The 22,020-nt window shown below is 40.2% G+C and overlaps 1 protein-coding gene across 4 annotated transcripts in view; it reads left to right on the top strand.

The window, feature by feature from the left end:
* rad18 (RAD18 E3 ubiquitin protein ligase) overlaps positions 1-3,580 on the top strand; it is a 63,828-nt gene extending 60,248 nt beyond the window's left edge. For 2 of the 4 annotated variants that reach the window (XM_034287017.1, XM_034287016.1), the window contains one exon: positions 3,097-3,580. In XM_034287017.1, the coding sequence (XP_034142908.1) occupies positions 3,097-3,196 (100 nt within the window). In that variant the 3' untranslated portion in view covers positions 3,197-3,580. Of the gene's footprint in view, positions 1-2,494; positions 3,050-3,096 lie in introns of those variants that run through there. The other 2 variants (XM_034287015.1, XM_020055194.2) reach the window with 2 other exon arrangements.
* The last annotated feature ends 18,440 nt before the right edge of the window (positions 3,581-22,020 follow it).

The following is a 22,020-nucleotide window of genomic DNA, read 5'->3' as shown; positions in this document are numbered from 1 at the left end:
GCAAATGCATTTAAATTGGAGAATTTGGCAGAATTCATTTTTTATTATTAGATAACAGGGCATTTTTAAATTTTCGTAAAAAAATTGAGGTCACAATATCGCTTTCCATCAGCGACGCACAACCACATTTAGCCCAGAATAGTAGAATCTCTAATTATTTGTAGCTGCTTCCACCAAGTATTACGTTTCAGGTGTGAAGACTTGCAATCAAGAAGGGCGAATGTCTCTTATTGAGTGAGTACCCCTTGATAAATAGCATAGTGGTTAGAACAACTTCCATGGAAGCGACCTGTGTTCAAGCCTCGCCGCAGATGTAACAAATTACGAATTAGGATTTGTTCAGGATAGACATTTGCTGGCTACAACCTTCATTAGCCATGTTATAGTAAGCCTAAAATAAAACAGTTTACGGTTATATTGCAACAATGTTTTATGGATTTTCAAAGTACGCATCCGTGCATAATTTTGGGATAATAGCCTATTGCAGTAAAAGAGGAGGGGTTTTCTTCATCTATGTTGATAGTTATTGTATCATTGTCATTCACGAATGAAAGAAAAACAAATGTTGTGCCATGAAATGAAATAGCTTTGGCAGTATACATTTCATCTTCAGTCTCGCTAGCAATTGCTCAATTCTTATGATTATTCCAAGTAATCATTAGATACAAGTATTACTGGGTAGTAAAAGCCATACAGTTCATAGATTATATTTGTGGTGAAAGAAAAAAAGAGAAACATTAGTCAGCCTAACGCTTAATAATGGTCTCCAGCTAAATATTCGCACTTGGTGTGATGTTAATGCGTGTGTAGTATTTCCATATTGGTCACAATACTGGCATACTGGCTTACTATATACAATATAATGGCCGGGATTAAAGTGACATTTGGTGACTATACGGAGGTGGACTGCTTACCAGCAAGTCCTGTGGTCTTGTGTGATTGTCCCCGATGTTCATTGTTTTGACCCCGGTTCAATTCTCCTCACAGAAGTTCACATTTTTGTTTCTTAGAAATATTTATCCACTCTAATTTTCCACCATCACACAATATATATCCAATCTGTAACACCATGAATCACATATACACTGAACAAAATTATAAACTCAAAACTTGGCCAGCCTAAGGCACACCTGTGCAATAATCATGCTGTCTAATCAGCATCTTGATATGGATGGATTGTCTCGGCAAAGGAGAAGTGCTCACTAACACAGATTTTGACAGATTTGGGAATAATATTTGCGAGAAATAGGCCTTTTGTGTTCATAGATAAAGTGTTAGATCTTTGAGTTCAGCGCATGATAAATGGGGGGAAAAAACAAAAGTTCTGCATTTATAATTTTGTTCATTGTATTTAAGAGCAGCCCTAGGTATAAAATGCATTTTACAACTAGGCCTTCAGCACTATCTTCCGATAATTAAATCTCATTTTAATAACCTCACCATGACATTATAGGGCTATTGGCTATTGTCATTCGACGTAACCACCCCATGTTTACAGTCACGATAGTTTCAATCTTTTGGTTTTTAGCTATTAGCTAGCCATCTACAGTAATCTTTGCATGAGTGCACTTTAGTTCCGGTAATAAACGTACAGTTTTCCACATTATTTCATAAAAAATTTAATGGCTGGGGTAAAAATTGCATTCCCGCTGTTTAAATAGCGGAAACCGCGGATCGAAACCAGCCAGGGACAACAACATTCATCCTTTCTAGTCCCGGGCCGGCTAAATTCCTTTTCTGGTTTTCTTCTATTTTTCTTCTAGAAATATTTTTTTACTCAGATGAATTTCCCTCTGAGATGTCAGTTTCTCTAGCCACTGTATATCACTTTTTAAAATGGCCTTTTTTTTTTGGTTAAATGTATTCATAATTATTCAAAGGCTTGAGATGAGACAGATGAAATGTATAGTTAAGCAAGAACACATGGCAGGGAATTTGTGACATGAAGGGTTTTTCTGTGCAAATTACATGCAGGGGGCATTTAACCCAGGGAGGTGTATAACCCCAATCCACCCTAGCAATGTCTTACAAAGTCTGACAGAGCAGATGGTTGTGTGACCTGCATAACATGACCTTCACACAAAAACCCTGTCTGCAATATGTATGTGGCCACAGAGGACTTTGAGAAGGGCAGAGAACAAATGAGTTAGAATTGTTTTTGTTGTTTGCCTTCTGCAGGGACATTATGTTTAGACCTGAGCACCATGACAAACACTTCCACATCAGCAGCATTTTCCTGGAATCAACCCCTTAAACAAATGAAATAATTACTGGTAATTCCATTTAGGGGCAAGAGAACTTACATGTTCTACTGTTCTTACCCCCATGCATGCACTGGTGTCTGGGGTGGAAGTAACTGGTGAAGCAGCTTTGAGGTGTGATTTGGTCATGGCTCTACATCCACTTCAGGACCATGGTGCTTGCATGCAGAGCAGCCTACCTTCAGGCTGCACTCCAGTGCCTTTTTCCAACCTGAGCACTCTGTTCCCTACAGGAGGTCAGCTCCAACTCAGGCCTGCCAAGGGGTTTGCAGTCCTGCCACCTCTGGTGGAACTAGCTCCCTCCTCATGCTGGGACAACAGAGAAAATGTCTGATACCCTAACTTTTCAAAGAGTATATTAACATAGACATCTGCTTCACAAATGTACTTGCTGTAACTGTTACATGTGAATGTTTTTTCTTTATATCCTTAGATGCCCTAACTATAAGTCACTGTGGATAAGAGAAGAGCATCTAATGACTGAAATATTTAAATGGTCACGCACTAAAGTTTTTTGGTGTGCAATAGTAATGTGTTTTATGTATATCCCAACTCCCTGGGAGAGCCAAGCTTAACAGCATCCCTGGAGATCAAATTATTGCCTCTGGTATTCAAATTAGAATTTTTTTTGTTACAACACGTTAACCGCTATGCTACCTGGAAAATAGAACAACAACGGTGAAGATTTAGGGGAAATAGACACCTGTTTCTGTCCATTTGTCTGTGAAATGTCCTACTATAAGAATGTGATTTGGCCTTTATGCTCCATTAATCTGGGGCTTGATACAAGCCAAAAGTCCCAGACTCACTTAAGAGATTTTTTTTTTTTTTTCAGAGTTTTGGAGAAAGCCTCGAGAGGGAAGCGGGCTTCCTGCTCCAGGGAGGAAGATTCTGGTCAACCTCTTGTCCTGGGTAAACGAGCCCGGAAAACGTGATGGGGAATGCTGAACTTTTCTTAATTCCTTCACCCTTCTTTAATTACTTATGGCAGTGTTCAAGATATGCCTAGTTATGCAATGCATTTTAAAATAGTTATACATCTGGGTGATTTTATTAATATTATTTTCTTTTGGGAAAATATATTTTGAAATGGACTGTCAAAATATAAGGGTAATACCAGGGGTAAGCAACTCATGGTTTGAATTGCCCCAGGCACTTGATGTTTTAGATGTAACAGTCCTGGAACACAAGGTGTATTATATTCATCACTATATCACTAAAATAGTTTAAACAAGCTCATACAGTACCTGTAGCATTCCAGGATCATGTCTGCCTACCCCTGGATTAGTTCAGTGCACTTGGAATTTTTAATAAATATTTCTTATCTTCAAAATTGTTTTTGTACAACCATGATTGACCTGCTCTTGTGATAATGTAATCTCTGTGTCTCTTCCACAATCCCAGACCCATTGGTCTATTTAATAGTTGTTCCTTAGCAGCCACCTCTTAAGGACGCTGGCACTTTGATTTTATCTGCATCTGTGACTTCCGTTGCTTTCTCAAAGGGGGATTAGAGTTAGCGGACAATGAAGATGACATTTCCCTATCCAGAAAATGTCCATCTGTTTTTATTGATAAAAGTTCAGATGAGTTCAACTTTTGATGAGCTGACAGAAACAATTAGAAGAGGACATGAGAACACAAACCAACCAATATGCTCTGTTCTCATTTCATGTCTGTAATTAATGTGCCAGTAGTTTAGCCTTATTGCTCTCAGAATGAAGGGGGTAAATGCATCTACAGCTGAAACAAATTAATCAAATGCAGAAGTATTTATGTATAATCAGAACTAAACAGGGGAGACTTAGCATGCTAAAGCCGTGTGAGCAATACTGTTTCCCCAATGTGTGCTTCATTATAGAGCCTTAGGCTGAGGTTAATTTAAACAGGGTGGGAACACTGCCCTGTAGGGAACTGGGCTGAACATCCCTAACATTGGCTTTAGAGGAGATGCGTCAGTGAAGTTTGCTTGTCTGCTGCATTTGCCAAAAAGTGTTGTGCGTTGACAGTGTGCGTGGTGATACGTTAATGTTGTCAGTGAAAGATGCTAATTGCCTCTTAACTGCAAGTGTAGATGTGCTTAGGTAAAATGTGTTCGATTAAGAGAACAGGTGTATTAGATGAGACCATAACTATATCTTGGCACCCAGAACCATACAGGGAAGCCCGTTTTGACAGTGACACAATTTTGTTGTTTTGGCTCTAAAGTCCTGCATGCTGGATTTTAGATTAAACTTTGGAAGGAAGGAAGGAAGGTTATAGTGCAGAATGTCAGCTTTAATTTCAGGATATTTTCGTCCATAAACTGAGCAGTATCGGAGGTACAGCACTTTAATTATTCTATTTATCGAATGAACCCTGTAAAATTAGCTCTAATATTTACCTTTCTTTGCTAACCACGGTGGCAGTACTGAGCCCTTTCAATAGAAACTTAGATTTATTGAAGTGCCAAGATTTTCTTTTTTTAACACGGTTGTAGATATCTAGGAAAACATTGAATCTCCCGGATGCTGAGTAGAGTTCATCGAGATTATACACTTGCCTTTGTTTACGGAAAACGTGCTTTTGCTGATGCACAACTACGGAAGTTGGTAACTAAATATACGATAACTAATAAGGAGACAATTCGCCTTATTCACCCACGTCACTTCCTTTAAACCAAAACGAGGCTGTGGGGTACGGAAGTAACGTTGGCCTGCCCATCTGTCATAACGTTACCTACAATGCCGCCGCATTGTTGTGTTCCCAAATGTACATCTTCAAAGAGAAAGAAATCCTATACAAGTCAAACATTCCATCGTTTCCCAAAAGATCCTGTACTTTGCCGTGAATGGATTCATAATATAAGAAGAGATCCCGGTCGCCATTTTAAGGTAAGATATTAACATTAGTTTACGATGCTAACGTTAGCCATATTTATGTTAACTGTCATAGAGATAGCTAGCTAAACCTTCTGGCTAAATAGACATGACTTGATTAGCCACGAACCGGTCCTTTTTAAGTTATAACAAGCGAAGGGCTGATTCGGGGGAAGTAGTTACTCTTTTTACTAGCCTGGTCAGCTAACGTCCTGCCGTGGGTAGCGTGTCTTATAGCAAAATATAAACAAGACGTGATCTGTGCCTGTTTATGATAATAACCATTGCTAATCTAGACCATGTACACATAAGCACACAACTACGTATAAAAAGTGGATAAACAGCAAGCGTATTTGTTCTAGCAGTGGCACCACTCCGCAAACCGAGCAGTTTATCCACAGTCATGATACCTGAATGTTGTAAGGTGCCTCGTTTTTTCGCATTGAGCGAAAAGACTTAGCTCTCACACTGACTGTCTCGCTCCTCTTGACTGTCGGCAAAATAATTTATTGTTAACACAAAATAAGTCAGGCTGGTGTGGTTAATATATCTTAACAATGCTTTGCATCAGCTTGTAATGTTGTCACGTCCTGTTGTTTTATCTAGCTAACAAGCTAACTTCAATAACGTTAACTAATGCTGATTTCAGAAAAAAAGCTGTGATCGTCCGTGCATTACCTTCCACGTCGTGCACATATCCGTCGATCCAGTTGCTGTATCCTTTAAGCAAAACAGCCCGGGGAATCATGCAGTCCTTATTGGCCCATTTTTCGACATAGTCCACTGTTATGTTCGGAAGACCTTTGTGGACATCAAATCTTTCATGATGATAGACGCCCGCTGCTGCGCTCTGTCAATGAACTTTCGGTTAGAGCACAGGTGTCAAACCGGTTCCACGGAGGGCCGAGTGTCTGCAGGTTTTCGCTCTCACCTTGTACCTGATTGATTAATTAGTTCACTAATTGGTTAATTTCTACCCCCACCTGGTTGTTCAGGTCTGACCTGGGAACCAATTTAAAGGAAAACCCAAAGACCTGCAGACACTCGGCCCTCCGTGGAACCGGTTTGACACCCCTGGGTTAGAGTGTACCCCCCCAGCCTCGTTTTGGATTTCAAGATGGAGGCGCGGTGAATAAGGTCCATTCCTTAGTTGTGAACAAAGTTACTAGCTGGTTAGCTTCTCTACTAAAATGTATTAACTGTAATGGAAAACAGTAAAGTGTTTGTTAACATTAAAATTCATGAATACTACTCAATTTGGAGCAATGGCTTGCAGTCTTATCATTAAAATCAAAAGAGGACAAATACAATCTCAGAACAGGGGCGATGCTTAGCTTTCTCACCCATGGGTGCTAACTTTAGCCGTGGAGGCCCCCCACCACCACCCCCATTTCAAAAGTCTTGTTATTGTTACCTGATATCCCAAAATATCCCAAAAAATAGAGGCAGACAATATACATTTTGCTATTCTCCCAAAAACGTATGTATGTTTCACAAACAATGATGAACAGAAGCTTATTAGGCTACAACAAAACGTACCTGCAGTTACAAGATTTTGCTGCTAGCTGCTTCTGGACCTGAGGAGACTCAAGAAATTTAAGGAGACTCAAGAAATTTGGCATGTCTGCACAAACTCTCACTACAGGTGCACCATTGAAAGCATCCTCTCAGGCTGCATTACTGCCTGGTATGGCAGATGCCCCGCTGCAGACCGCAAGTCCCTCCAGAGGGTGGTAAAGTCTGCGGAGCGCATCATCGGCTCCCATCTCCCCTTCGTGCAAGGCACCTACCATACACGATGCCAGAGGAAAGCACGGAACATCATCAAAGATCACAGCCACCCAGGCTTTGGTTTGTGCATACTGCTGCTGTCTGGTAGACACTACCGGAGCATCGAGCACGCACTTCCAGACTCAAAAACGTTTTTTTTCCCTCAGTCAGTTACACTGATCCATGATCATAATGATCACACACAAACATTCCAAATGCTCTGATGCTCTTTCTGGTACTTTAATGGACATTAAACTAGCATCGATTTTAAATATTCTACATTAGATTTTTCAGTGTATGTTACTGCCATACTTCTACAATATTCAATACTAATACCAAATATTGCTGCTAATTTACAGTACTCTTTTTAGACTGCTGCTGTGTTCAGTATTATGTATATGATCGCATTATCCTCTTTATATATTTAAAGCTGTGTGTAAATGTTCTTTATTCTCACTACGTAGTTGTAGAATGCTATGCCACCATTCATAAGCTTATTGCACTCATGTATCTAATATTTCAATAACTCTATCAATTGCTGCTAGGTCAAACTGTTATGTATATTACTGCCATAATTGCCATATCAACATTTTCAATAATACTACCTAGATTGCTGCTAGTTTACAGTACTCTTTTTTTAATTTGCTGCTAGTTATACATTGTTATGTATGTTGTTGCCTTATTTTATTATTATTATCTGTCTCGCTATATTTTTGCTTATATACTCTTCTTGACTCTAACCAAGTAGTTTCTTGGGTCATAAGATTTTCATTATACAGGATGACGTTGTGTTGTTCGGTGGATTTGACAAGTAAACCTTGAAACTTGGATCATTACTGTAATTCCAGTTCGCTACAAACAGCGATGCTGCTCCTGGCATTGTAACTTCTACCCATTGTCTCTTGCTTCTGCTGCATAACACATTTACTATGTCTCTCAAGGGCACATATAATTATATTTATTTTTTTATAATGTATTGCTTTTCTTTTCTCAGAGTGGCAGACATATCTACGTTCCATTTTTATGTTTTGTTACTTTAACCATCTTCCCCTGGTCAGATCCCTAGCAAATGAGCAGATGTGTTTCGACGTTATACAATCAATCAATCAAATTTATTCAGCAGATCAGAATCAGCAGATGTCACAAAGTGCTTTTACAAAACACCTTCCCTGAAACCCCACGGAGCGAACAACAATAGTGTTGAATTTCATACCCAGGGTTGCCAGATGTACTGACAATATAGGACCAATCACCCCTGTACTCTACATAAAAGCCGCAATTAAAAATAGCTCAATTAATCAGGAAACTATCCCATCCGGCAATGCAGTCTACACTCCCACGGTCACAGGTCAATCATACAAATGCGTTGTGGAATCATATCACATCAATGTCAACAAAATAGTATCTAGCATATGAATCAATTTATTCTGCTTGCTATAATTGTTTCATCCATAAACTTCTTGTGGGTCCCTGTGATTGGCTGCTATTGGTGCCTCGCACCCATTAAAGCTCCGCCTCTGTCTCAGAATATGATCACTCCTACTAAGCCAACTTACTCTAAAGTGTGCTTTACCCATTACATCCACTTCCGTTGGTCATCATTCATTTTTGTTTAAATTAATTATGAAAGACAGCTCGACACTCATCACACCTCACTAACCAAATTCAATTTTGTCAACAAGCTGATATTATTTGTTCTTAAATTTGCTTATAAACACATTTGGTTTGTGAAATGGGTATTCCAACTATTTATGTGTCTTGAACATCAAGTAAGCCTTTAGACATTTTTTTGCATGCTGTTTGCCCTAGGAACAGTTTAAGATCAAATCCTCCCCACTTTGGAAGAAGTTTGTGCTCTCAATTCACGGTGCACTGTAAGGAGCTAGTGTGTGAGATCTGTGATGCTATTTTTGTAGTGAGTGCCAGCTTTGAATTCCTGGTCTATCAGGATAAACAATCGATTCGTTCTGCCTTCAGAGCGATGCAGCCTCACATGGGGTATGGCGAATGTAGCGAAACAACATAGTGAATATCTGTCAGTTTTGGTCTTAGGATTTGTAGCTGAAAAACATTAACACAATCTAAATAATTTTGTATATTAGAAGCATGACCATCATAAAATCGTATTTGTCACACGTGTTATGTATGCCGTCACTATGTGTGTTCAGTTTATGTATGAACAAGAGTATTCGTGCAGTGTACGTGGGTGTGTGTGCATATATTTACAGTGTCTTGCAAGTGTTCAGACCTATGACCAATTCTCACATATTAGGCTAGGGAATTGCAAATGGGTACATTGTCGTATCGTTTTGTTTGATATATATCTTTTAATCAAACTCAAAACCAGTTATTATTAGGTGACATTTGTTTTCTACTGGTGAATATTTGGATGAAAATAAAAGTTTATTTCATAGGTGGTGCAGCTTGTCAAGACACACTTACTGGTACATTGGACTCAGCCAGGTCCCTGGTGGCTTGTCATCTTGGATAAGAGCAGGTATTCAATATCTAATCTTAAAGAGTACCAGGGGTGTCACCAGACCTGGGCTTTTGAGGCTCCAGACCCAGACTTTTTGTCAATCCCAATTGTTTAGCAAGCTGACACAGAGGTGGGACATTAATACTTTGTTTCCATGACACCATTCTTCGTTTCAATTGCGTACCCCCCGAATGCAGTCGGATTTGAGTGGACTGCTTTGCCCACAAAATTACTAAGCCTTTTGGTCAAATTTTATGATCTGTGAGTAGAGAAAGTCACCACCCCCCTTTCAAATTGTTCAAATCATGTTGGATTACAGCCAGAAATGAAAACACACAAAACCAGACCTTTTCCAGCTTTATTTACACACAATATCCAAGGTAAAAGAAACATCTATTTTTATTTATTTTATTAATTGAAATTAGAACCATAAAAAAAAAAATCCTCTTGGTGTCAATGAAACCCTCTGAAAAGGAATATGAAAGCCAAAGTATTCAGTATCAAATTGGATGCATAGTTCTTAGGCATTTAGGAATATGTAATTTACCCAAAATGACTTAGTAATGAGCACATGCATATTCATACTGTTTCAACCTTGGTTTTGTAGCATGCTGTAATGGGTGGTTGTTTTATCCTTGTCAAACACAAATTAACATTTTCAAAGCTATCCTACAACGTATATGGATAAAAATATATGCATAAAAATGGATGCGATAAATGGATAAACCCATAGTCTTCATTTTAATGAGAAATGTATGGTAATTTCTGGAACCATAATTTGGTCTCATCGTCAGCATCATCAAGACAGTTTATTTGTGGGGAAATGTTAGCCTGTGTCATCTGTTGTTACTAGCTGAGAACTGTTGCCAGCTGAGAACAATGGTCGTTTCCTGGCCCCAAGTCAGTGAATGTTCTCACTGAGATTGTGGCTTTGGTAAACACTGTTGAAAGTGTGAACAATGTCTCTATACTGTGATTGTCAGAAGTAGTCCACCCATTGGACTTTTCCTAATTTTATTGTCACATAAAATCTAACTGGATTTAATTGTCACTGTTCACCATAAAAATAGTCCTTAATGTCAAAGTGAAGTTAAAATCTAAATATTAGTACTACATTAGTTAGTACAATTTGTGTTAGGCCTTCACTGTTTTCTGTTGTTCCTCAAGAAAAGGCCAATGATAGTATAATTAAACACAGGTGTTTCCATGTGCTCTTAATATATTATGTTATTAACAGTTGATCTGCTGTACGCGCAACATCAAAATGCTGGACCAAACACCTGTATTCTTAAGTCTTTCAAAAATAATCCTGAATGATCTTTTTGTCCTCCATGTCCCCCACTCTGAAGCAGCCATTTCCCTGTGACCTTGTTCATTCCTTTTTGTGCTTCCCTCACCCTGGCCTCCAGCTAAGTAATTATTTCAGTCAGCATATTGTTGGCATAAACTTTCGCTGCCCTTTTTGTTTTCTCCTAGGCTGCAATACGTTTGCCCATGTTGTAATCCATTTCTTGGTCCTCTGGGGCTTCACACTCAACTTGAGATGCTCTGCCCTTCTCTTATCAGTCATTTAGCAGACACTTATCCAAAGTGACTTACTGTAAGTACAAGGACATTTTTCCCAGGAGCAACGTGTCCTTGGGCAAGATGTAAAAATGTCTTGCCCAACGACACAACAACAATTGTCTCAGTCAGGATTCAAACCAGGAACCTTCCAATTACAAGCCTGACTCCCCAACCACTGAGCCCCTGATGCCACACACATAAAAGCATTTTAGCTACCCACCAGTCTTACTCACTAACCATAGAGTCCAGGGCATAGTATATGTTCTCAGGAGTAAGTCTATATTCTGTCTCGATTGTGTCCATGCTTTTTTCATCCAGTCCATTAAACTGAAGCAGCAAACTGCAGGCATACTCCTTTCAAAATAAGAAACCTGACCTGGTGGCCTAGTGTATATTAACACCAGGATTGCATGTTCCTTGTTGAGCAGGGCATCACTGATCAATATCCTCTCAGATTAGGTGTAGAGAAATGAAATAGTTAATGCCCATTGTCATAGAAGATGGCATAGGGTACACTGTTGGAAAGTTGCGTACAACTGAAGTCAACTAAAGAACGTTACGCTGAATAGGTAAAAAATTATTGGGCTAAACTCAACCACATACCACAGGTGCATGTGTTGTTTAATTTTACCGGAGGGTTAAAACACAGTGAAGCCGTTATGACAGAGGAAGAGGGATCAGAATGGTAATTACATACCATTTGTTTACATCATTAGCTATATTATGAATGACCAAAGTGACTTCATAGTATGTTCAGCTTCATATGATTTATGTATTATTAATAATGAAAATGATCACTTTAGAGTTAGTACAGTATCTTATGATATAAGGGATTTATGTATGTGTTATGAATGACCGAAGACCACATTTAAAGTACTATGGAATGAGACTTAAAGTCTTTATCGATGTGTTATAAATACCATGGGTATGACATCACATCAGTTTTTACTGCTCTAAAAGTGTTCATAACCAATTGCAATAAGGCATCTTGGTTAATGGTATATTGAAAAATACTGCATCCAGGAACTGTGCGATGTGTTCTGCTTATAAACAGCTCTTAGCTGTAGCATATTGGCCATATACTACACCCCCTCATTCCTTATTGCTTAAATACACTGCTAAAAAAAAATTAAGAGAGCACATAATCATCACAGTTTAACACCAAGTCAATCAAACTTCAGGGATATCAATCTGTCCAGTTAAGAAGCATAAGCGATTGTGAATCAATGTCACCTGTTTTGGTGCAAATAAAAGGTGTACTTAAGAGGCAACAGCAAGACAACTCCAAAAAGGGAATGCTTTTGCAGGTGGTGGCCACAGACAATTGCTGTCTCCTTATCTTTCATGACTGATTTTGTGTTTTGCTAATGTCCTTGTCGCTACTGGTAACATGTGGCGGTACCTGCTGCCCATTCAGGTTGCACAGGTAGTCCAGCTCCTCCAGGTTCCTCCTGGTGCAGGTCAATGCCCGGCCTCATGTGGCCAGAGTGTGTAGGCAGTTCCTGGATGATGAAGGCATTGATGCCATTGACTGGCCCTCATGTTTCCCAGACCTGAATCCAATTGAGAACCTATGGGACGTTATCTATCAGTGCATCCGACATCGCCAAGTAGCGCTACAGACTGTCCAGGAGCTCACTGATGCACTGATCCAGGTCTGGGAGGAGATACTCCAGGACACCAACCGCCATCTCTTCAAGAGCATGCCCAGACATTGTCAGGAGTGCATACAGGCATGTGGGGGCCATACACATGATTTTCGGTGCGAGTTGAATCCAGTCCTCAATTGGTTGGTGATTTTGGTTTCCATTGACCGTTGTCAATGAATTACACAATGTACAGCAACGATTTTGATCTTTAATGTCCTTCGTTCATCGAGTCCCGATGTGTGATTTAAGTGTTCCCTTCATTTTTTGGAGCAGTGTACATTATATGCACATGGTACATATAATACATTGTCTTACATGAAGGACATAGACAAAAGTTACATATGTGTGCATTAATGTATGCCACAAAATGTACAATGTATTGAGTTGCTTGCGAAGAGTATCATTTACTATTTCTCATTACTGTTTTTGCCAAATTGTAACATTAATATTTAGAAATGGAAAAAAGTTCTGTATACCGGCTGCTGTGATGACATAAGGCCATAATCATGTATTGACTATCAGGGGAGAAATAATGTCAAACACGTTAATGGAATTACATTTTTAATGTTATATATATTTTTTAATCTCCAAACACTGATCTAAAGCTTTTTGTTTCCATCCCTTTTTCTTACAAAATATTTCCCTTTTTAATTGTCTTTATTTTATTTTTACCGATGTGTCTTGTTTCCACCAGTGACTTTGTGTCAGGTAATTCATCCACCTGAAATAACTAGTTGGAAATGTTGAAATGTTAGAAATTTTCATTATTATTATGGGACTACATTTTGAAATTTTCACTCCCATAACAACATGTACTGACCCTTTTCTGCCCCTTTATCGAAAGTTATTTAAGTTTCTCTATACAATCCACAATGATTCCTATTTCAAAGGCATACAAATACCCCAGGAAACACTAGTGCCTTTCCAGTTAATACCCTCAGGGGGACCACAAGCTAGCAATGTGGGGTGGCAAATGTCAATGTCACAGTCAGAGATCAGTGCAATCTCTCCCTTGGGCTGGGCCAACTCACCAGACTCTTGCACTCACAGCTAGTCAAGGTCCATACAGTCTTGTCTGCTGAACTGCACAGGTCTGCTCTTTTTTAAAGGATAAATATAACCTGGTAGTTATTGTAGTTCCAGATTAACCCTCATGATACACTATACAGCAAGGAAACACCAATCTTGCTTAGTTTCTTTATTCTTACTCTGATGATACGATCAAGCTGGCTTTTGAGTTGCATAATGGTTGAAAGCCACTAAGCCGCTTGACTGCCATTCCACTCCCACTTTTCAGAATAAGTGGTAAGTCTTTGTGCACAACCAGTATGCTACTTTGAAAACAAAGAAGCTGTACTACTGTTACTATTGCTCTGGTTGGTTTTATTGAATTCCTTAGTGCCCCAGTCTGCCTTAGCGCTGGGCTGCTCTTCATCTCACACTCAGCCTGAAGCTGTCTATTTTCCATGGGGAAAAGTAAATGGAAAAAGCATTCGAGGGACTTTGTGCGGTTCAGCCTGCTCTGCCGAACGTCTGCCAAAAATGTAGCACCCGCCATCAAATTACGTTGGCCTCTTTTTTCTAAAGTAATGTTTTCAGGTATTAACTGCCAAAACAGAGTCTCCTCTGAACAGTTGATATTGAGATGTTAGTTACTTGAACTCTGTGAAGCCTTTATTTGGGGCTGCAGTCTGATGTGCAGTTAATTGATGATTTCTGAGGCTAATGAACTTATGCTGTGCCTCAGAGGTATCTCTGGGTCTTCCTTTCCTGTGGCGGTCCTCATGATAGACCGTTTTATCATATAACTTAAAAGGTATCGCAACTGCACTTGAAGAAACATTCGAAGTTCTTGAAATTCTCCGTATTGACAGACCTTCATGTCTTAAAGTAATGATGGACTCTTGTTTCTCTTTGCTTATGTGAGCTGTTCTTGCCATAATATTGACTATTACAGTACAGACATAATGATGGTCATCTGTATACCAACCCTACCTTTTCAAAACACAGCTGACTTGCTTGAACACATTAAGAAGGAAATAAAATCCAGAAATTAACTTTGGCCTACCTGTCCAAAATACTTTTAGAGATGTATTAATTCAAAACAGACAGCACAATACTGGGTGTATATTATTTAACCACCCATGGTTAATATGACACGCTGTTTTACTGGTTTGCCCTGATTTATTGGTAAATTGAGCCATGTCCAAAAATATCTGACTTACATCTTTAAGCACCTTCAACATCGAATTTAATACTATCATCAGAACTGTACTGAATGAGAGCACAGTCTACTGCAGCCAGTGTACTGCTTAATGTTCCATTACTTTTATGGTATGTAGGCCGCTTTTTAAGTAAAATATCCAGCTAGAAACAGCATCCAGTTTGCCCTGACTGTAATGGTATGTGTCTCAAAGAGCTGGGCTAAATTTCAGAATATCATTCTTGTCAGTATGTGGTCTCTGACTTCAGCACTGGCAGTTCTGCAACCAGTCAACACCATTTTCAAGAGTGGAACCTCAATGCTGTGTCCCTCACCTTGGTAACAAGGAAAATATTTTAATATCAGACTGTGTTGGAATTTTGAAGAAACATTATACAATTCCTGTGGCTACTGTATAACGTAAACCTTTTCATTAACACATGCCTAGCCAGGGTGGCATAGATTATTATATAATAGTTGATCTGAAAACATGCATGACCATTAGCAACAGCCACTGGTAGGCATTGGTTGAAATTACACCACTATACTAAGTTGGGGAGAGGCAGATTAAGGATACCATTTCAGGACCTTGGGGAAACATCATGACTTTATGGCTTTATAAAAGTGTAGCTAATTGAAGAATGGTTCCTTTTGTCACAATACTTCTTTAAACATTCATTTTGAAAGCTGATGTCCAACTGAGCATTTTTACTCAATTTATCCTCAGGGATTAACTTTTGTTTGTATAATGCTGTAGACTGGTGACTGCAACCTGAGTATATATCATTTATGACATCTAGATGGAAAATATTATTTCCTTACCCCAGCTCTGCACAAGCACATGAAAACATAACTATTGCCATAAAGATCTAATGCTCTACTCAGAGAAGTAATATCACAAAGGGATCAGGATACTGAGAGATAGTGTAGCCTGTGTTGTTTTGTAGTCAGTTGGACAATGTAGAATTTGTAAAGGGGGCAGACTAGCAGTGCTAACAATGGTAGTCAGGTTAAAAGATTGAGTAACAATATCTAACAATAATGACCACAAGGCAATTACAATAACTATGTGTGAAAGCTCCCTGAATCCCCATAAAGACACAAAGGCAAGAGCATAACACAATTAATGAAGTAAGCAGTGTTGGTATCTTAGCCATAACCAATCAATAATGATTTCTATTTCATAGCCCCAATACACTGAAGGGCACACCAGTGTTAAATAACTGAAATTCTATGTATAAGCATACACATACAATAACCCCTATACTGTAATTACTGTTTTGACAGATTGAAATGCTTCATATAGACGAGATACAAGTTTGCCTTAGGTGGAGCACATTTCAGTGTTCCCATCAGTAATGGTGAATTTCTATTGTAGGCAAGCATTGTTTTTATTCTGCGGATAAGTTATTTCTGGGAAGGTCATAGGTTTCTCTCAGCAACTCACAGGAAGCAAAGTCCCTTCCAAGTATAGATCCTTCCTAGCTCTCCCTTTGTTTAAATGCAATATCAAGATTAGAGAGGGGAGGAAAGGGAGATTTCTTCAAAAGCAGGAATGACATTGGTCTAAGGTCAAAATGTACAAAAAATTGCTTCCAGATATGGACTGTGCTGGGTATAATGGGATTATGTTTATAAAGTCACTTCTACTGTCTGTCCTGATTACTTTCAAGTTTATTTGTCATTAAAAATTAACAACATTGGCAATGAAATGCTTGGTTTCCAAAAACATCCTCAACAGTGCAGGGATAAGTAATGCAATAGAATAAAACATATAATAAAAATAATAAGAAATGTAAACAAGGAAGTAATGAAATAGATAAAAGGTAATACTGTCAGTCTTACACTAGCTTCAAGCAGCATACAGCTGGTCATGTTATTCCCTCTAGTGCAATAGTATATTAGATTAGATTCAAGATTAGATTAAACTTTATTGTCATTGAACAATTACAAGTACAGTACAAAGAAATGTGCAACATCGTGTGGCGGTCGGGGACAGTGCTTCTGGGATGGCAGACCGGGGTGGTGGTCCCTCTTTTTAAGAAGGGGGACCGGAGGGTGTGTTCCAACTACAGGGGGATCACACTTCTCAGCCTCCCAGGGAGAGTCCTTTTTCTAGGCGCTGCCAGGGGCCGGAGGGTGTCAGGTTTGGGGACCACACGATTTCGTCTCTGCTCTTTGCGGATGATGTTGTCGTGTTGGCCCCTTCAAACCAGGACCTTCAGCATGCACTGGGACGGTTTGCAGCCGAGTGTGAAGCGGTGGGGATGAAAATCAGTACCTCCAAATCCGAGGCCAGGGTCCTCAGTCGGAAAAGGGTGGCTTGCCCACTTCAGGTTGGTGGAGAGAGCCTGCCTCAAGTGGAGGAGTTTAAGTATCTAGGGGCCTTTTTCACAAGTGAGGGAAGGATGGAACGGGAGATTGACAGACGGATCGGTGCAGCTTCTGCAGTAATGCGGTCGATGTATCGGCCTGTCATGGTGAAGAAAGAGCTGAGTCGCAAGGCGAAGCTCTCGATTTACCGGTCAATCTACGTTCCTACTCTCACCTATGGTCATGAGCTTTGGGCCATGACCGAAAGGACAAGATCCCGGATAAAGGCGGCCGAAATGAGCTTTCTCTGCAGGGTGGCTGGGCGATCCCTTAGAGATAGGGTGAAAAGCTCGGTCACCCGGGAGGAGCTCAGAGTAGAGCCGCTGCTCCTCCACATCGAGAGGGGTCAGCTGAGGTGGCTTGGGCATCTGTTCCGGATGCCTCCTGAACGCCTTCCCGGGAAGGTGTTCCGGGCCCGTCCCACTGGGTGGAGACCCCGGGGAAGACCTAGGACATGCTGGAGGGACTATGTCTCCCGGCTGGCCTGGGAACGCCTCGGTGTCCCCCCAGAAGAGCAAGAGGAAGTGTCTAGGGAGAGGGAAGTCTGGGCATCTCTGCTTAGACTGCTGCCCCGGATAAGTGGAAGAAGATGGATGGATGGGTACAAAGAAATGCAGTTAGCATCTAACCAGAAGTGCAAATAGAAGAGCGCAAAATATTTACAATTTATGTTAAAAAGTGGGATGTATAAATATGCAATGAAGGCAAATGCAAGTACAAATAGTAATTCTAAATGTGGAATGAAGGCAAATTGAAAGTGTGAGGTAGCATATGCTGAAATGCAGGGACAGCAGCAATGAAGTTCCCAAGGTAGACATACATGTAACAACTGAACACGTCCTTATCAGACTTTACAAAGCAGTATCAGATTCCAGTAGTAGCAGCGAAGAGTGCAAAGCGACTAGGGCAACAAGGTCCCTAATCGATGGGCATGTGGGTGTGGTTAGTGCTGGGTCACAGAGTTCTGCAGGGTTATAGTAGCTGGAAAAAAAACTGTTCCTGAGCCTGCTGGTGCGGTAACGAAGAGACCTGTACCGCCTGCCTGATGGAAATAGGGCGAACAGTTTGTTGCATGGATGTGAAGGGTCCCGGATGATGCCAAGTGCCCTATGCGGACACTGCATTCACCCATCTCAATGCAGACAACTCATCTGCTGTGGATAGTCTGAGGGGGAGGTCACCTGGGGGGAGCTCCGCTTTAATGGCTGGATCCTTGTTGTCCCTGTGGAAGTGAGCGTAGAACCTGTTTAACTCGTTGGTGATGGAGACGTTGCTGGCTGTTGGGGGTAGTCTGCAGTGGGCCCTGGGTTCCTCCTGGTGCAGGACAATGTCTGGCCTCATGTGGCCAGAGTGTGTAGGCAGTTCCAATTGAAAACCTCTGGGACGTTATGTATCGGTGCATCCGATGCCGTAAAGTAGCACCACAGACTGTCCTGGAGCTCACTGATGCCCTGATCCAGGTCTGGGAAATGATCTCCCAGGACACCATCCACCGTCTCATCAGGAGCATGCCCAGACGTTGTCGGGAGTGCGTACAGCCACATGGGGGCCATACACACTACACATTATGTGTCACATTATGAGTTGCCGTGATTAAATTTGCCCACTCCTGTTGACAGGGGTCCCAAGATTTGTGATGTGGGGCTTTGTTACTGAGCTGATAAATGACAATATCCATCAGGACCTTTACAACCTAGAAAATATTACCCCTAATTTACAATAGTTAAGGGGGGGGGGGGGGTCATTGTTAAGGTCTTAATTCAATACACACACTTAAAATGTTTTAACCTTTTAATCAAATGGGTTTTAAAAAGAGGTGAGAAGAGAAGACTTCAGGAATCAAGCTAACATAGTGGGAAGCTCTATGGTTAGGTGAGGGGAAGTCTAAAATACCTGCATGATTTGTTTTCCACGAGGAAAGGTAACGTCGTTTCCCATTTATAAACCACGGCTTATGCATGGATTTTGTATTAACCCAACCAGTTAATACATGGGTTAACATTTATTAAACCGTTTCCACCGCCAAATCATTTCACAGATGATTGCTTGATGACATAGAGGTCTCAGAAACTCATGTAGCAAATATGATACAATTGGCCTTAATGTGCTTCTTCTTGAGCCACTCCTTTAATGCCTTGGCCGTGCGTTTTGGGTCATTGTCATGCTGGAATATCCATCCACAACACATTTTCAATGCCCTGGCTGAGGGAAGATTTGACGGTACATGGCCCCGTCCATCGTCCCTTTGATGCGGTGAGGTTGTCCTGTCCCCTTAGCAGAAATACTCCTCCAAAGCATAATGTTTCCACCTCCTTGTTTGACGTGGGGATGGTGTTCTTGGGGTCATAGGCAGCATTCCTCCTCCTCCAAACACGGCGAATTGAGTTGATGCCAAAGAGCTAGATTTTGGTCTCATCTGACCACAACACAACACAGTTCTCCTCTTAATCATTCTGATATTAATTGGCAAACTTCAGACGGCCTGTACATGTGCTTTCTTGAGCAGGGGGACCTTGCGGGCGCTGCAGGATTTCAGTCCTTCACGGCGTAGTGTGTAACCAATTGTTTTCTTGGTGTCTATGGTCCCAGCTGCCTTGAGATCATTGACAAGATCCTCCCGTGTAGTTCTGGGCTGATTCCTCACTGTTCTCATGATCATTGCAACTCCACAAGGTGAGATCTTGCATGGAGCCCCAGATTGAGGGAGATTGACACCTCTTTTCTGTTTCTTCCATTTGCGAATAATCGCACCAACTGTTGTCACCTTCTCACCAAGCTGCATGGCGATGATCTTGTAGCCCATTCCGGCCTTTTGTAGGTCTACAATCTAGTCCCTGACATCCTTGGACAGCTCTTTGGTCTTGGCCATGGTGGAGAGTTTGGAATCTGATTGATTAAGAGTGTGCTCCTAATTTCAGCTCGTTACCTGTATAAAAGACACCTGGGAGCCAGAAATCTTTCTGATTGAGAGGGGATCAAATATGTATTTCACTCATTAAAATGCAAATCAATTAATAAAATTTTTGAAATGGATTTTTTTGTTATTCTGTCTCTCACTGTTAAATAAACCTACCATTAAAATTATAGACTGATCATTTCTTGGTCAGTGGGCAAATGTACAAAATCAGCAGGGGATAAAATAATGTTTTCCCTCACTGTATCTTACACTTGATTTTCATTAGGAAAATCATTTTCTGAGTCATCTGATCTTGTGCAATATGGGAAACTTGTAACTAAACAGCTAGAAATCAACTGTGTACAAACAACTTTCATGCATAATGAAGACAGTTATAGTTACAGTATTTATTTTTTGATATGTATTTTTATATGATAGAATGACAAACAACTGCATAATTAATGAAAGAACAACATTTATTATGCAGTTGAAGCAATCATAGAAAGACAAATAACTGCATGATAAATGTAAAGAAAGTTCATGTTTTGGACAAAGTCCTCAATCATGAGAATGGGTTTTAACGTACTGTAATATAAATATATATTCTCTTGTTACTGTTCCCCCTTCATACCTTAATCTAGTTACATACAAATGAATGGAAAACTATTATACATTATTTTCTTACAGCTCCCTAACAGGTCACTGCTAGACATACTCACAATACCCTAGTTTAAATAAAGACCCATAAACACAGCTGTCCATGGTGAACGTTTGGATCTATGTATACTGCTATATTCCCATTGCCAGATAAGTTGATAAGCTATAGGTTTAAGATTTCTGAGTGTGAGATAAAATTAAAACACTGGCAGTGCCATCCCTGACTGTTCTGCTCATTAGAGTAGCTGAGTGCTGACAGACCTGATATGCATTACGTGATGCACATTAAAGATATCATTCTGAGTCTACAATTCTACTTTTGTCTATGGAGCCATACAGTTGTATGTTGGGTCATATGATTGAACATGAAATTGAGAGGGTGAATGTGTTTTTCAATTACCTCTAAGGCACTTCCAGTTGTCATTGGAAATGTAAAGGAGCATAATAATGAAAAGCAGCCATCAGCACTCTTGTGATTAAGTATAGAACAAAACATATAGCCTTTAATAATTCCAGTAGCTGGGAAATTAAATGGCTTCCTGGCAACAGAACACTATATACACAACATCAATGTTTTTTTAAAACCGCCAAGCTGTTCATAGCACCAGAGACCTTATAGGTTTTTGTGTTGTAACTACACAATTGTTTACAACCACTTGGGCGCATTCACTTATTATTTACAGGAATGGATGATACCGCAATATCATATTACTGTAGATGAGACTGAATTCCAAAAACTACATTTTCAGACAGGTAAAATCTCAATGTGCAAATTACTACTAAGGTCTAAATGCCCACTTGCCTGCAATTTTCTATTTGGGTAGTCACATCCATAAATCCTCTTAATAGTCAGCATCCATCAACATGCACATGCAAGTAAACAGACCTCTACCGTTCAAAACATCTATTTAGCTTATATACTTCTATTTAGCCCTGGTATTGTGTCACAGTTCCGCTAGATTTTTCAGAAGACACACTGATGACACAGATAGCCGTTTTGGCCAGAATGCCCCTGGGTGAATTTTCCGGGACTGGAAAACAGATAGGCCTTCCTCCACAGGCTGTGTAGAGACTTCCAGCTACAGGCTATGGATGTCTCTCTGTCTCCACTAGTTTGACTACATACAGCTGTGAACAGTTATACAGAAAGCAATTCAAACAACATTCTTTTAGTCTTGTACTACTTTTCCAGATCCATATTGGACCATGATACTATTTTCATGATTTAATCCATAATCAAAGCACTGCATTGAAAAACAACAGGGCCTTTGCTACCTTAAAACAACATCTTTGTTTGGTCGTTCTATA

This window comes from Esox lucius, chromosome 17, assembly GCF_011004845.1.
Source record: "Esox lucius isolate fEsoLuc1 chromosome 17, fEsoLuc1.pri, whole genome shotgun sequence".
Lineage (NCBI taxonomy): Eukaryota > Metazoa > Chordata > Actinopteri > Esociformes > Esocidae > Esox > Esox lucius.
Note: the sequence above shows the minus strand (reverse complement) of the source record. Positions and strands in the feature narration are given on the sequence as shown.